The following is a 17,366-nucleotide window of genomic DNA, read 5'->3' on the forward strand; positions in this document are numbered from 1 at the left end:
ATGTGACTCCTGACTTGCCCCAATAGGATCTGATGACCCAGCCCTGGGGAATGGGTGATCCCTGTGATGTCAGCCAAGCAGAGTGCACCCAGCACTAGGCTTGTCAGAATTAGAGGTGCTGAAAAATCCCTGAGGCTGATGGCCACTGCTCAGAGCTACCTTCTCCTTCCCTAGGAAGTGCAGGAGCATTCCCGAGAGCTTTCTGGGGCTGAGTGCCTGTGGCCTTTTTGTCTTGGTGAGCATTGGCGTGGGGCTCTACCTAAGGAGAGTTCATATTTACCATAGCAGTCATTCCTAGTATTCCCTGTGGCTGGCACCAAGGTTTTTCCTAAGTTCAACCCATAGCCCTCCTGCTGCCTTTCTAGCCTACTATTGCTTAAGCTGTGCTCTTCGGAGACAAAGGGACCAGGTTGTTCCTCTGGTTGAGAATGTGTGTATTGGCATATCCCGGGGATTTTGTGGGTTCCATTCCAGACAACCGCAATAAAGTGAACATCACAATAAAGCAAGTTGCACAAATTTTTTGGTTTCCCAGTGGGTATAAAAGTTATGTTGACACTATGCTGTTGTAAGTCTGTAATCTTAAAAAATAATGTGCTTAATTTAAAAATACTTTATTGCTAAAAAACACGATCATCTGGGCCTTCAGCAAATTGTAATCTTTTCGCTTACGAAGCATCTTACCACAATGTTGTTGGCTGCTAATGGATTAGAGTGGCAGTTGCTGAAGGTTGGGGTGGCTGCGGCAATTTCTTGTTCTTTTTTCTTTTTTTGAGATGGAGTCTTGCTCTGTCGCTCAGGCTGGAGTGCAGTGGTGCGATCTCGGCTCACTGCAAGCTCCGCCTCCGAGGTTCACGCCATTCTCCTGCCTCAGCCTCCCGAGCAGCTGGGACTACAGGCGCCCACCACCACGCCCAGCTAATTTTTTGTATTTTTAGTAGAGACAGGGTTTCACTGTGTTAGCCCGGATGGTCTCAATCTCCTGACCTCGTGATCTGCCCACCTCCGCCTCCCAAAGTGCTGGGATTACAGGCGTGAGCCACTGCGCCTGGCCTACTGTGGCAATTTCTGAAGACACCAATAAGGTTTGCTGCAATGATTTGACTCTTATTTTCAAAAAAGATTTCTCTGTAGCATGTGATGCTTTTCGATAGCATTTCCACGCAGTAGAACTCCTTTCGAAATTGGAGTCGGCCCTCTCAAATCCTGCTACTGCTTCATCAACTAGGTTTATGTACCATTCTTAGTCCTTTGTTGTCATTTCAACAAAGTTCACAGCATCTTCACCAGGAGTAGATTCTATCTTAAGAGACTACTTTCTTTGCTCATCCATAAGCAGTAACTCCAGACAGGTGTGATGGTACACACCTGTAGCCCCAGCTACTCAGGAGGCCAAGGCAGGAGGATCCCTTGAGCCTAGGAGTTTAAGGCCAGCCTGGGCAGCAAAGCAAGACCCAGTCTTGTCCCTTAAAAAAAAGCAACTCCCATCTGTTTAAGTTTTATCATAAAATTGTAGCAATTCAGTCACATCTTCAAGGCTCCACTTCTAATTCTAGTTATGCTATTACCACCACATCTGCAGTTACTTCCTCCACTGGAGTCTTGAACCCCTCATAGTAATCCATGTGGGTTGGAATTAACTTCTTTCAAAACTCCTGTTCATGTTGATACTGTGACCTCCTCCCATGAATCATGAATGATCTTTTTTTTTTTGGAAATGGAGTCGCGCTCTGTCACCCAGGCTGGCGTGCAATGGCGCGATCTCGGCTCACTGCAACCTCCGCCTCCTGGGTTCAAGCGATTCTCCTGCCTCAGCCTCCCGAGTAGCTGGGATTTCAGGTGTGCATCACCATGCCCAGCTAATTTTTGTATTTTTAGTACAGATGGGGTTTCACCATGTTGGCCAGGCTGGTCTTGAACTCCTGACCTCAGGCGATCCACCCGCCTTGGCCTTGCAAAATGCTGGGATTACAATTGTGAGCCACCGCGCCTGACATGAATATTCTTAATGGCATCTAAAATGGCAAGTCCTTTCCAAAAGGTTTTTAATTTGCATTGCCCAGATCCATCAGAGGAATGTATTTCCTTTTTTTTTTTTTTTTTTTTTTTTTTGAGACAGAGTGAGACTCTGTCGCCCAGGCTGGAGTGCAGTGGCGTGATCTCGGTTCATTGCAACCTCCACCTCCCAGGTTCAAGCGATTCTGCTGCCTCAGCCTCCTGAGTAGCTGGGACTACAGCAGCCTGCCACCACGCCCGGGTAATTTTTTGTATTTTTAGTAGAGACGGAGTTTCACTGTGTTAGCCAGGATGGTCTCGATCTCCTGACCTCGTGATCTGCCCGCCTTGGCCTCCCAAAGTGTTGGGATTACAGGCATGAGCCTCTGCGCCCGGCATGAATGTATTTCTTAAATAGTAAAACTTGAGGACCAGGTGGAGTGTCTCACGCCTGTGATCCCAGCACTTTGGGAGGCCAAGGTGAGCGGGTCACCTGAGGTCAGGAGTTCAAGACCAGCCTGGGCAACATGGTGAAACCCCGTCTCTACTAAAAATGCAAAAATTATCTGGGTGTGGTGGCACACACCTGTAATCCCAGCTACTCAGAAGGCTGAGGCAGGAGAATTGCTTGAACCTGAGAGGTGGAGGCTGCAATGAGCCAGGATCACACCACCACTGCACTCCAGCCTAGGAAACAGAGCAAGACTCCATCTAAAAAAAAAAAAAAAAAAAAAGCTGCGGCTGGGCGCAGTGGCTCATGCCTGTAATCCCAGCACTTTGGGAGGCCGAGGCGGGTGGATCACCTGAGGTCAGGAGTTCAAGACCAGCCTGGGCAACATGATGAAACCCCATCTGTACTAAAAATACAAAAATTAGCCAGGTGTGGTGATGCATGCCGGTAATTCCAGCTACTTGGGAGGCTGAAGCATGAGAATCACTTGAACCTGGGAGGCAGAGGTTGCAGGGAGCCGCCATTGCACTCCAGCCTGGGCAACAGAGAGAGACTCCATCTCAGAAAAATAAATAAATAAATAAGACTTGAAATTACTCCTTGATCCATCAGCTGCAGAATGGATGTTGTGTTAGCAGGCACAAAAACAACACTCATCTCCTTGTGCAGCTCCATCAGAGCTCTTGGGTGACCAGTTGCATTGACTTCCTGCCTCAGCCGCCTGAGTAGGTGGGACTGCATGTGCCACTACGTCTGGCTAACTTAAAAACTTTTTTTTTAATTTTGATAGAGAAAGAGTCTCGCTAATGATGCCCAGGCTGAAGGGCAGCTCACTCCAGCCTTGAATTCCTGGCCTCAGGCAATTTTCCCCCTTGGCCTCTCAAAGCACTGAGATTATAGGCATGAGCCACTGTGCCCAGCCTAGCATTCTTTTGGAAACAATGGGCCCCAAATAAAACCCCTTCCCACTGTCTTCACCTCCAAACCTGAAACTACCTGCTTCATCTCCTCATCACAAAGGCTGTTCCATCAAACCTCTGCAATGGAGTCTTCTCATGCACATACTTACTTGAATTCAATGATAAGCACTTGGCAAGTAATAGTGCCGGAGATTCCTCATTCATTCCATTGTGTGTCCCCCCCGATTGAAGGTGAGATGGGAACAGTAAGTTTTATGTCTCTTGGTTCCCTCCAGCCTCTCATAGTGTGAGCATCTCGCGTATAAGGATTCTAGTGCATATTTGTACTACGTGGATTCTGAAGACCAACTGTTTTCACTGGTGCTCAGCCAAAGGCACAAGAGTTGACTCCAGCTCAGGAGAGGCACTAGCTGATCCCTAATGGAGCCCCTTCCCAAGGGGTTTTTGAGAGGAATTGTGCAGCTTCTTCTGCTGCACAGATTCCCATTGAAGCTATGATTTCACCATCCGTCTGTTTATTGCCATGTCCTCACTAGGTATTCTTTGTGAACCTGGACAATTTCAACTGGTCTTCCTGCTTCCTGTTTCTCCTCTCTAGTCCTTCAAAATGTCCTTCTATAAGGTCTCACTGTGTTTCCCAAGTTGGAGTACAGTGGCTCAGTCTCAGCTCACTGCAGCCTTAACCTCCCAGATTCAAGCAATCCTCCCACCTCAGGCTTCTGAGTAGCTGGGACTAAGATACAGGCCAACATGCCTGGCTAATTAATCTTTTTGTAGAGACAGTGTCTCACTATGTTGCCCAGGCTGGTCTGGAACTCCTGGGCTCAAGCATCCTCCACCTTGGCCTGTGCTGAGATTTCAGGCATGAGCCACCATGCCCAATGGTGTCATTTCTTTAGTTTACAGTCTTTGATGTCTTTCAACCAAGAGAAATCCCCATTGAAATCTTGACCCTCGACCTGCCTTCCAATGCTGTTTCTCCTTCCCTGACACGTGTGACCTGAAGCCTGTAATCATGGCATCCCTCCTGCAACTCTGCCTTCTCTCATGGTTCACCCTGTGCCTGGAGGACCCTTACCTGTCACCCTCTCTACCTGCTGAACTCATTCTTCAGGACCCTGCCCCAGGGTCACTCTGTGGAATTGGAATTGTCACTAGCCACAAACAAATGGCTCTTTCCTCTCTTATGACATTTGTTCATCTATCTCTGCCTGCTTGTTCTGACTGTGACCTCTGCGAGGGACAGTGCCCTATTCATCTCTCTCCCCACTTTCAGGGCCTGGCACAGTTAAATGGCCATGCCAAGGTGGTGGTAAGTTGAGGAGATGAGATCAGCCCCCTTCCCAGGAATGTTGCTAATATTCCCTGGTCTCTAGTCAGCCAGTCCTTGAACCTGGATCTCCACCTTTCACACTGGACAACTGGATTGTTTAGAGGTGGGGATTTTTAGTCACCAAATGCCAGTCTTTTTCCTCTTGTTTTTTTTTTTGAGATGGAGTCTCACTTTATCACAGGCTGGAGTGCAGTGGCACGATCTCAATTTACTACAACCTCCGCCTCCCAGGTTCAAGTGATTCTCATGCCTCAGCCTCCAAAGTAGCTAGGATTACAGGCATGCGCCACTACACTCGGCTAATTTTTGTATTTTTTAGTAGAGACTGGGTTTTGTCATGTTGGCCAGGCTGGTCTCTAGCTCCTCGCCTCAAGTGATCCACCTGCCTCAGCCTCTCAGATTGCTGTGATTACAGGCGTGAGCCACTGCGCCCGGCCCCGAATGTCAGTCTTCTGCAAAACTTTATCAAGAGACTGAAATTTTCATGGTTGGAGTAGGAGTGTGAAAGATGTGATACAAGGTGGATGCAGTGGCTCACGCCTGTAATCCCAGCACTTTGGGAGGCCGAGGTGGGTGGGTCACCTGAGGTCAGGAGTTTGAGACCAGCCTGGTCAACATGGTGAAACCCCATCTTTATTAAAAAATACAAAAAATTAGACAGGCATTGTGGCACATGCCTGTGTGTGGAGGATGAGGCAGGAGGATCGCTTGAACCCAGGAGGCGGAGGTTGCAGTGAGCTGAGATCGTGACACTGCACTCCAGCCTGGGCAACAGAGTGAGATTCTGACCAAAAAAAAAAGTAAAAAGAGAGAGAGGAGAGAGAGAGGAAGGGAGGGAGGGAGGAAGGGAGGGAGGGAGGGAGGGAGAGAGAGGGAGGGAGGGAGGGAAAGAAAAAAGAGAAAGAAAGAAGTATACAGTGGTAACCCAAGATGTTCCAGAGTTGGGATGTGGACTGCTTCCTCTTGGCATCATAGAGGATGACAGAGCTGTCGCTGCTCTTGGATGGAAGATGCTACTGATCTAGGGTCAGCTGGCTTGGTCCAGTGGCCAGAGATTGCACTGAGCCACCTGCTACTCCCTGCTGAGTTATCACTTAACAGAAACCCTGCATTTAAAGAGAGCTCAACCCAGGCCCCCTTCTCACATCCTAGGCTTACATCCCGGGTTTCTCATCTCATCAGGGTCAGGGTGGAGGGTGGGTGTCAAGGCCTGGCTTCCTGGCCCCTGCACTGCTGAGAAACTTGATTTTGTCTCTGGGCCCTTATTCTGCAGATCCACGGATGATGGGAGAACGGGAGAGACTAGCTAGGTTTATACTGGGAGAGAAAAGTAAGAGAGAATGGTAATAGCTGAGCTTGGGGGACATTGAGAAGGTTTGGAAATCGGTAGGAAGGTCTTTGGCAACAGCTGTCCTGTGTGTGAGACCGATAAAGTCAAGATGTTTCCCTATGCAGTGGGTGTCATCTCTCGGTGCCTCTTCTCCCCCACGCCCTGATATTGAAAAACCTGATATATGGGCCCGGTGCAGTAGCCCATGCCTATAATCCCGGCACTTTAAGAGTCAGGAGTATGGGGAAGGCATGGTGGCTCATGCCTGTAATCCCAGCTCTTTGGGAGGCAGAGGCAGGTGGATCACCTGAGGTCAGGAGTTTGAGACCAGCCTGGCCAACATGGTGAAACCCCATCTCTACAAAAATATAAAAATTAGCTGGGCGTGGTGGTGGGCACCTGTAATCCCAGCTAATCAGGAGGCTGAGACAGAAGAATCACTTGAATCTGGGAGGCGGAGGTTGCAGTGAGCCGAGATCGTGCCACTGCACTCCAGCCTGGGTGACAGAGGGAGACTCGGTCTCAAAAAAAAAAAAAAAAAAGAAAACAGAGAGTCAGGAGCATTGCTTGAGCCCAGAAGCTCAAGACCAAACTAGGCAATATGGCAAGACCGCATCTCTTTTTTTTTTTTTTTGAGACGGAGTCTCACTCTGTCATCCAGGCTGGAGTGCAGTGGCGTGATGTCGGCTCACTGCAAGCTCCGCCTCCTGGGTTCATGCCATTCTCCTGCCTCAGCCTCCTGAGTAGCTGGGACTACAGATGCCCGCAACCACGCCCGGCTAATTTTTTGTATTTTTTTAGTACAGACGGGGTTTCACCATGTTAGCCAGGATGGTCTCGATCTCCTGACCTCATGATCCACCCGCCTCGGCCTCCCAAAGTGCTGGGATTACAGGCGTGAGCCACTGCGCCTGGCCAGCAAGACCCCATGTCTAAGAAAAAAAAAAAAAATTAGCTGGGCATGGTGACGTGTGCCTGTAGTCCCAACCAATTTAAGAGACTGAGGCAGGAGGATTGATTGAGCCCAGGTGATCAAGGCTGCAGGGAGCTGTGATTGAGCCACTGCACTCCAGCCTGGGTGACAGAGCGAAACTCTGTCTCAAAACAAACAAACAAAAACCTGTCTGGATACGGGACAGATATTTCTTTGACTGGGATCCCATGTGGCTCTGGACATGTTAAATGCCGACTGCATGTGGAGAGTGGGCTCTGTGTCTTGCTCATCTTCCGGGATGACCCTCACCCCCCAGCCAAGCACATGAAGGGATACCTGTGAATGTTTGCCAAAAACCATGGAGCACGTCAGAGGCAGAGCCAGGCCAGGAGGGAGGTGGCAGTGGGGAAAGGTCTTCTGGGCTGGAATCACCTTTGGGCCTGGATTGGGGAGCTCCCATGTTGGAATGGGAGTTTATGTGGGAACTGTTTTCAGCAATGCTGGTGGGGGAGACTGCAGAATGCACTGTGGAGTCTGGAGGAGAGGCTTCGAGGATGGTGCTGTGGTTCTCAGCCAGGGCAGAGGCTTTGTGAGCTTGAATCTCTTAGACAACCTCTTCACATCTCACTCCCAAGACTAAGACACCCTCCTAGAATCTCAAGGGGTTGTGGGGGAGAGGGGTGGTGAGGATAGCAGATGAGACATCTCAGGGGCATCCACAGGCTCTTTGCCTCCTCCCATGCTCCTGCCTGCCTGTTAAGACTTCTGGGGAGGGCCTGGCCCAGGATTTGCTGACCCAAGTTTGAGTCCCAGCTCTACTACCTGCTGGTTGTGTGATCTTGGGCAATTTATGCTTTTTTGGTCTGTTTCCTCCTGAGTTTTATTTCCTAGCTCACGTGTGAGTAAATGAGACATGTGTAAAATGCCTGGTACATCTTGAGCACTCAATAAATACCCACAAAAGCCTGCGCGACATAGCAAGACCCTGTCTCCATAAACAGTAAAAAATTAACTGGGCATGGTGGCGTGCGCCTGTAGTTTCAGCTACTCAGGAGGCTGAGGTGAGAGGATTGCTTGAGCCTGGAAGGTCCAGGCTACAGTGAGTGGTGATGGTGACATTGCACTCCAGCCTGGGCAACAGAGCAAGACTCTGTCTCAAATGTGTGTCATCTCCCTCTCTCTCTCTCTCTGGGCACTGATTATGATCATTATTATTATTATTATTATTATTATTATTATTACTATTGAGATGGGGTGTCTGTCTGTCACCCAGGCTGGATTGCAGTGGCAAGATCTCAGCTCACTGCAACCTCTGCCTCCTGGGTTCAAGCAATTCTCCTGCCTCAGTCTCCTGAGTAGCTGGGATTATAGGCATCTGCCACCACGCCTGGCTAATTTTTGTATTTTTAGTAGAGACTAGGTTTCACCATGTTGGCCAGGCTGGTCTCGAACTCCTGACCTCAGGTGATCCACCCGCCTCAGCCTCCCAAAGTGCTGGGATTACAGGCATGAGCCACCGTTCCTGGCCCCATGATCATTATTATTAGCGGGCTTTTTTTTTTTTTTTTTTTGCGGAGAGAGGGAAAGAGTCTCGCCCGTCACCCAGGCTGGAGAGCAACAATGCTATTTGTAGCTCACTACAACCTCAAACTTCTGGGCTCAAGCCATCCTCCCACCTCAGCCTCCCAAAGTGCTGGGATTACAGGCGTGAGCCACTGCGCCCGGCCCTATTAGCAGTATTTTGAAAACTAGGATTGAGATTCTTTTTGCCAAAGGCAGAGGAAGAATGAAAAGCTCCTCTGACCGGAGGCTGCAGAGGGGTGGGCTGTAGGGAAAAAGGAGGGAGCTTCCAGGTGGGGAAGGGCTCGGAGGCTGCTGGTGGCCGTGGGCAGAGCTGAGTGAGTCATTGGGCTTCTCCTGCCACCTAGTGGCTCCTCAGGGCTAAGCCACCCTGCTGTTCCCTCAGGTCCCCTCGGTGGTGGTGGGGTGAGGCCGGACTTAAATATTCCTAAACATGGTGTCTCCAGTCCTCTTCTGTTAACCCATTAAACGCCCTGCCCTTTCAGGGACCCTGGCCCATGAGGCATCCCTCACCTGGCCCTGGTGTGTGGGACACGACCCCCTCCTCCAGGTGGAGGGAGAGCGAGAAGCCTTTGTTCTCCTAGCTCTGGGGCAGAGTTGGGGGGCCGAGGCGGACACCTGGGGACGGTGGATGCCACGTTCATGCACTCTGCCCCCGCTGGCTTGATGGCTGCTGATGGGAGATACTGGGGCCCGGGACCATGTCCGTGTCTGCTGCGGGTTCTAGTTAATTCTATAAATAGACACTATTTTGTGCAGGCTCCGGGTTAGGGCTCTCCTGAACCTTCCCATCTCACCTTCTCGGAGGACTTTGCCCTTTTGTCTCCAGTATGGAGAGGGTGCGGGCAGAGACCGGCCGCCCGAGGCCTGAGAGCCGGATGGGGCCTCGGAGACACCATCGTCTGGGCCTCTCCTCATGCCCCTCCCTCCGAGGAGACTGCCTGGAGTGATGGCCTGGTTGCATCATGCCCGACTCCTGCCTGTTAGGTGGCTGTGACTACTGGGGAGGGGTCTGGCCCTGGGTGAGGGGCTTCAGGAGGAGGCTGAGGGGCCTCATGAAGGGACCACACATTGGCTGTGAATCAAGGTCAGTCGTCCTGCCCTGCTGCCCACTGCCCTCCCCACCCCTGACACCCACTTCTCTCTCGGGGCCCTGCAGCCTCAGCTGCACCAGGCCAGGATTGCATCATTCTTGGCTTTGTTCTCAGAGCAGCAGGTGCAGGAGTGGGGCCCGCCACCCGCCGCCCCCCCCTTCCCTCTCATCTCCTTCCACTCCCTCCTGGGTAATCCCCCTCCTTCCTCCCTTCCTAGGCCCATGGCACCCCGGGAGTTGTCTGCCTTACCCATGGCTCTTAGCTCCGTTTCCACCTTCTCCCTGTTCCCCAGGGAGCCCTGGAGGCTACCGAGGTGGAAGGAAGTAGGCTGGGGGGCAGGGATGAGCACCGGGCTGGAAACTGCCATTCTTCATCTCTAGCCCCCACCTGGCTGAAAGCAGGTGCCACCCGCAAAGGGAACACCTGGTTGTAGCCAGGGTATAGCCTTCTAGAATTTGGGGACAAGGTCAGAAATCGTCACCTGCTGAGCTAAAACTAATAATAATCAACATAAGATGAATTAATTCAGTCCTTTGTAGAAGGCACTTAACTTTTTTTTTTTTTTTTTTTTTTTGAGATGGAGTCTCACTCTGTCACCCAGGCTGGACTGCAGTGGCACAATCTCGGCTCACAGCAACCTCCGCCTCCCAGGTTCAAGAATTTCTCCTGCCTTAGCCTCCCTAGTAGCTGGGATTATAGGCATGCACCATCATGCCCAGCTAATTTTTTGTAATTTTGGTGGAGACGGGGTTTCACCTTGTTGGCCAGGCTAGTCTCGAACTCCTGGCCTCAGGTGATCCGCTAGCCTTGGCCTCCCAAAGTGCTGGGATTACAGGCGTGAGCCACCACACCCTGCCGGTGCTTAACTTTTATTGATCACTTCTGTGCCCACCAGTAGACCAAGCATTTTAGACTCACATTCTCATGTCATCTTTCAACAGCTCTGTGAGGTGATGCAGTTAGCATGTTTGGTTTACAGATAAGGGAGCTGCAGGGCAGAGAGGTCAGAACACTTGCCCAAAACTATGTGAATATTAAATGGCAGGTCTGGGAGGTGAATCCTGGTCTGCCTCCCTCTTGAAGCCTCTGGAAGAGATGGTTGGAAAATTCGACGCTGACCCACCCAGAACATTTTTTTTTAAACCCCTAAAAGATTGTTTTTGGCCGAGACACTCATCAAGAGATAAGTATCCTATTTTAACTTTATCAAAGAGATAGAATAAATAATAAATATCCATGGAAGCCTGGGCTACACACTGAGAGCCGTCTCTAAAAAAATAAAAAATTAGCCAGGCATGGTGGCATGCACTTGTAGTCCCTGCTACTCAGGCTGAGGTGGGAGGATCATTTGAGCCTGGGAGGTCGAGGCAGCAGTGAGTGGTGATTGCACCACTGCACTCCAGCCTGGGCTCATATCAAATGAGCCCTGCCCCTCTTCACACTGCTGTACCTCTGAGGCAACATTGTTGCTGAAGGTTCTGGTCCCTCTGGGATGTAGAAGAAGAGAAGCACTAGGGTATCCAGCCTTCCAGGGAGGAGGGAGAATTGGGGGTGCTGCACTTGTGGACCCTGCAGGCTGGCACAGAGACTGTGGGTGGTACTATCCCTTCTCTATTTAGGGGCTCTGCTTGTGAAGCTTACTGCAGTGTTCAGGGTGTGTTGATAAGATAGCATTGGGTTTAGCAATCTAGCCACCATGACTTTGGCTAGTAGGCATTTACTCCTGAGAGCCAGATTAGCATCTCTGAGGACATGCAGTCCCTGATCTTGCAAAGCCCAACACCAGACCCTAGGCCTGGCCAAGCAACAACTGTTTCAGAGGCCCAGCATGGGTGGCTACCGCTGCCACCACCTTCTTGTTTTCACTTCCTCAGCACTGAAAGAGAACCTGAGGGAAACCAACTGGAGAGAATGGAGCCTGGCTTCCACAGCCAGGGCCCCGCTACACCACAGGCCGGGAGAGTGCGGCTCAGGGAGAGGGGCAGGCTTGCTGGCTGACACTCTTCTCTGTCTCCAGTCTCTTTAGCTCAAGACAGGCTCCGTCTGAAGGGACAAAGGGCCCCATTGACCTCATAGCCTTGTGACCCCACCCAAGTCTGTCCCTCCCTCCCCAGGCAGCCAGCGGGGTCCTTGAGTAGCAGACAAGAGCCACAAGGCCACTGGGAGGGCACTGGTGGGGAAGCCAAGAGAGGCGGCAGCCAGCTGGTCAGGGAAAACTGGGAATGCGTGGGCAGTGCCCACCAGATTGCCACCAGGGGAGGCCAGGGATGAGGGCTCCGGGTACTCCTGGCTGTAGTCCCAGGAGCAAAGCAGCAAATACCCTGCAGGGCCACAGCATGGGAGGCTGGGGGAGTCCAACTTCAGCCCCAAAATCGGCTGCCCGGAGCTCAGGGCCTCCCTGGCCCACATTCCTGTCTCCTGCTCCCAACATGCCCCCCACACCCAGCCTATAAAGCCCCCTTTGTCTGAGCCACTGAGGATCTTAACTCTCCCCATCTCAGCTTCCCACCCCCTCTCCCTCATCCTCTGGTGCCTAACAAAAAGGCCAGGGCTCAGTGAGAAGTGGTGAAGCCACCTTCATGCCAGCCTGGGTATTGGCCCGGGGGTGTGGGCAGCCAGTCCGTGTAAACCAATGCCTCCGCCCCACTGCCCACCTCGGGGCAGGTTCATTTCCACCCCTGTCCACTGGGGACTGCGTACCCCTGCCCGGGGCAGCGTGCCCACCTCAGGGCAGTTTAATTTCCACCCCTGTCCACTGGGGACTGCGTACCCCTGCCCGGGGCAGCGTGCCCACCTCAGGGCAGTTTAATTTCCACCCCTGTCCACTGGGGACTGCATACCCCTGCCTGGGGCAGCGTGCCCACCTCTCACATGACCATTTATGTGATGCCCCTCTCAGTTTGCCCTGCCCTGTCAGAGGCAGAACAGAGGGCAGTGGGTGGTCAGGAGCCACCCCTGATGGAGGGTGTCGGAGAGCGAAGGTGTCTTTTTGCCATCTCCTTGGTCTTCACCAGAGTGGGTGGCCCCGCTGCCCACACGTTAGGTTCTCCAGTAGTGTCTGGGGGTTCAGATCCCCCTTCTCTGGGAGTGGATAAACAGATCAACCCTCTCCTCCTGCTTGGCAAGTGCCAGGAACATGGCTTACTGGGTGGGCAACAGGAATCCCGATCTCTTTTTCCCACACCCAGCCAAGGGCCTCAGAACACCTTCGACTATAGGCTGGACGTTGGCGACAGCTCCCTGTTCCCACAGCGTTCTCGAGGTGGGGGTGGCACAGTGTCTCCCTGAGTCCCAGTGCTCTGGGTGTCTCTGGCCTGCTGTCAGTCACCCCCTGCAGCGAGTCGTCAGCTTGAGAGGCAGTTGGTCTGGGATCAACTGGGATCAGCTCTGTTGCCAAGGTGCGGCGAGACCTCTGGCAAGCCCCTCTCTGGCCCCTGTAGCATGAGAGTGGGGTCCTTCCGACTCCGATGAGCCTCAGGAATGAGGACAGGGGCTTCGCTTGCCGGGGTCTCCTTTCCCCTAGCAGCGCCCCCAGGACGGGCAGAACAGGGGGTGCCGGAGCGGGCGAGCTCGGGATGTGCGAGGGTCGGGTGCGCGTTGTGTGTGTGTTCGAGTGTGTGTGCCCCCACGTGCGTGCGTGCGATTGTGCGGTTGCGTGTGAGCGCGTGTGCTCGCCGGTGCGCGGTGCTGCCACGGGCCGGGCGGGGTGAGGAGGGGAGGGGGCGGGCGGAGGGGCGGGGCCGGCGGGGCGGGGCGGGGAGGGGGCTCGGGCGCTGACACCAGCCGCTCCTTGCGCTTGGCGGTCGCCGGGTGCAGCTGCCCGGACAGGGCGCATGGAGGGGCCGCCTCCCCCTGCGCCCCCCGGGGCCGGCGCGGCGAGGACGGCATAGCAGGGCCCAGCATGGAGCAGGTGAGCGGGCGCCGGGCGTGGGTGCGCGGCCGAGAGCGGAGAGAGAGCTGCGGGCGTTGTGACCCGGCGAGGTGGGCGCGCCGAGCGCCGAGGGCCGCCACCGAGGGAGGGGTTGGGGCATTGGAGCTCCGGGCGGAGCGGGGGCTCTGGGGGAGGGATGGGACTGATGTGACACAGAGCTCACACACACACACACACACACACACACACACACACACACACACACACACACACGAGTACTCCCCTATCACTGACACCCAGGGAGGCGTGTGCAGAGGGCACCTCTCTCCCCACCCCCTTTCCAGAAAGAGATCACCCACACGGAGAAACCTCCATCCCCTCTTGGTAAGGGTACAGCCCCTGCTCCCTGAACCCAGGCCCAAGAAGGCTACAGGCTCTGCAGAATGAAGGAGTGGGTGGGCTGTGTGCCATATGACTACCGGTTCGTTGACCCCCAGTCCCTCCTGGTGGGACCTCAAGATATGCCAGTCCCCTCCCCCTACACATCAAGGGGTTTCTTCCAGCCCGGCTCCCCTCCTTTCCCAGTCACAGCAGCTGCAGCAGCTGCTGCCACCATTTCATGTCAGTGAAAAGATGGGGTGGGCTAGGAGGCTTTCTCCAAATGCACCCCAAAGGCAGAGCTGCAGCCCCAGCCAGGTTTTGGGAGGGGTATGCTGCCTTCCTTTCACACAGGCTCCATCAGAATACACTGATTGTGGGCTGGGCTCAGTGGGCGGGGATGAAGACCCCCTCTGGTCAGAGTTCTCATTCCCTGCACGGAGCTCAGCAAATCCCAGACAAGCCGGACCAGTCCCCTTCAGTGAGCAAGGGGCTGTATCCTCACTTGCAGCACCCTGATCTAAGAAAGGCCAGCAACCTGATGGGGGGCAGAGCGAGGGGGCTGCTCCAAGGGTTGCCTAGCTCCCTTCCCAACCCCCACTTGGGATGAGGTCTCAGGTGGGGTCTGGAGAGGCGGGATAGATTTTCTATTTGGGACACACTTTTCAGTGCTCAGCCGCCCTAACTCCCTTCTTTTCCTGGCCCAAGCTCTTTGGGACTATTCTGCCTAAAGCAGTGGCTGGGGGCCCTAGCTCTGAGACCCTCCCCTCCAGGCTGAGCACAGGCCCCCTGTCACTCTGGCAGAGGGCTTGTGGGTGGCCTGTGATGGTGGTGAGGAGAGGCGTGAGGAGGAGTGGAGGGTGAGGAGTCAGGGGGAGGTGGAGTCTGCGGAAGGGGTGACCCTAAGTTCTGGGGGGTTGGAGAGGGGCACTGGGAGGCATAAAGTGCTCTAGGCATCCTCCCTGGGCTGGGTGTGAGTCTGGGGCGGGGCTGTGGCTGGTCCAGTTTCCAGGCCTGTTTGGCATCTTGGGCATTAATTCAAATGGCCAATGGCAGCTCCCCAGAGCACCAGGCCTGGCTGCTATTGTCATTACTGACTGAACACAAAAATAGTGGTAGGGCGGGGAGGGAGGGAAGAGTAGTAAATGCCACTGAATTGCTCACTGTAAAATGGCTAATTTTACGTTACGTGAATTTCACCTGGATTTTTTTTTAAAAGAGGGGCAGGGCTAGGGGCCCCTACTACTTCCTGTCTAGAGAATCCTAAATGCATCTCACCGGACCTGCAGCTCAGCCTGAGTTGTTCCTCCAAGTAGCCCATCTGCCCATCATTGGCCATCATCAGCCTTCCGTAACTGTTCTGGGGATCAGCCGCTTCCCCTTTCCCAGAGGACAGACCACAGCCTGCTCCCCTGTCCCCTCCCCTGGGAGGAGAAACCTCAAGGGGAGTCAGGACTTTGGGCTTCTGCCCTTGGCTCCATTACAGAATCATTGGGAAGCCTTGGACATTCATCCTCTCTGGGCTGCTGTGAAATCTCTGCCAGCTATGCCAAGTGGTGGCTTCTTGGTCCTTTCTAGATGTCCTAGGACACCTCTGCCAAGCACAGCAGCTCAGCCTGTCCCCTGGACTGTGAGGTCCCTCCCCACAGACATGGACTCTGATGATCGGCACACTCTCCGAGGTGCCTAGGCTGATGTGGTTAACGCCCAGCTTTCTGGATGCACCGGAAGCATGGTGTGTATGGAGTGTGTCTGAAATCAGAGCTTCTTTCATTGCACCAGGAGAAGCTCCTATTTTAAGTTTCCCATGTGCTGAGCCCTCTTGTAAAGCAAAGAATCCTTTTATAGTGCGTGAGCCGCTGATGTGTCTGTTTGGTATGTGTGGATTTTGGCATGGAGGGCTTCCTTAAAGGGGAGCATGCCTGGAATCCCTCACGGGGGCTGGAACTGCTGGGTGGGGTGAGTGCCAGGACTGAGGGGCTTGCCCCACTGTGGTCAGTCCCGCCCCTCTTTTCTCCTCATCTGACTCCCAACACTCCCACCCAGGGCTGGCTCAGGGCCAGACAGAGGAGAGGGGAGCAGCTGCAGGGGGATTTCCAGAGTTTCGACGGGGAGGTGGGAGTCTCCTCTCTAATCCCTTCCCCTTTGCTTCCTCTCTCTTCCCTTCCTCTATGTTCCCCTTCTTTCCTCTTTGCTCCTCTCCTTCCTCCCTTCCAGAAAGGCAAAATGGAGACAGGGAGGAGGGTGGGTCCCATGTGCAGTGATGTGTAGGGACCAGGTGGGGCTGAGCAGGGGCTGGGAGCCTGGAACAGAAGCAGGAAGAATTGAAAAGCCCTATGTAGAACCGTAGAATTTAGCATCCTGAGCTGGAATGAACTCCCTGGCCTGACCCCTCCCAGAGGGATCATTCGATAGAAAGAGCAACATCAGACTTCGGCTAGAATCCTGAATCCTAGCTGGGAGATCTTGGACAAGCTACTTAGCCTCTCTGGGTCTGTTTCCTCATTTACATAGCGGGGCTAATAATACCCACCTTACAGTGTTGTCATGGGGACTAAATGAAATAATGTTTATAAAGAGCTTGGCACATAGTGGGTGCTCAACATATTTTAATTCCTTTCCTCTCCGTCTTGGTGTTTGCAAGCCCCTGCTGAGTGACGGCATGGTTTTTGTAAGGCATCTTTGAGCCTTGCGCACACTCACTCATACACACGGTCCGTGCCACCGGCCTTCCCTGACAGGGTGTCACACAGTGAAAAGCCTGCTGGGCTGGGTTTCCCAAACATAGTTTCCCTAAAGATGGCCAGTTCAGAGTGGCAGGGGTGGATTTTCTGTCGGCCACCTCCTGCCCTGACATGGGGCCTCGCTGGGTGTGGCTTGCTTACCCTGCTGCCAGCTTACCCTGCTGCCGGCTCAGAGAAGATGCAGCCTCTTGCTCCCGCCGTAGCCAGCTGTCCAGAGGTTTCCTGCGTAGGCCCCAGCTGCTTGGCAGATTACCAGAGCTCTTTGGCCCCAGCCTGGCCATGGGTCTTCAGCCTCCCTCCCCAAGGGGTGTTCAGGTGGGATTCTTCTCACAGGATTCCTGGGGGACCTGACACCAGGGATGAGTGGGAACTGGCATCATCTTGAGTGGACCATTGCCCCACCCTCCATCATTAAAGATGCTCAGTGAGGTTCACTCTATGGGATGTCTGCGGCTGTGGCCAGCGCCTGCGCCCCACCCTCTCCCTCCTTTCTCTGACGTTTGCTAGTAGAGGGCTTTGAGGTCTAGGACAAACCCTGCCTGCCTCCCAAGACCCCTTCATCCTCCCCTAGTCACTGGAGGCCCCTTCTTGTTTTGCTCAACATTGTGCTTGCACCACAATCTCAGCACCATCCCAGGCACCCTTTGCTGTGTTTTTGCCCTCCGTGGAATATGGGGACGGTTCCCTCCCTACCACCCAACACAGCAGTTCGCATGTACTAGGTGCTCAATAATT

At 53.6% G+C, this 17,366-nt stretch overlaps 1 protein-coding gene across 1 annotated transcript in view; it reads left to right on the top strand.

The window, feature by feature from the left end:
* Positions 1-13,433: 13,433 nt before the first annotated feature.
* ARHGAP23 (Rho GTPase activating protein 23) overlaps positions 13,434-17,366 on the top strand; it is a 94,734-nt gene continuing 90,801 nt past the window's right edge. The window contains exon 1 of the mRNA XM_054456406.2: positions 13,434-13,548. Within this exon, the coding sequence (XP_054312381.1) occupies positions 13,540-13,548 (9 nt within the window). The 5' untranslated portion in view covers positions 13,434-13,539. The remainder of the gene's footprint in view (positions 13,549-17,366) is intronic.

Source organism: Pongo pygmaeus, chromosome 19 (genome assembly GCF_028885625.2).
Source record: "Pongo pygmaeus isolate AG05252 chromosome 19, NHGRI_mPonPyg2-v2.0_pri, whole genome shotgun sequence".
In the NCBI taxonomy this organism is placed as follows: Eukaryota; Metazoa; Chordata; class Mammalia; order Primates; family Hominidae; genus Pongo; species Pongo pygmaeus.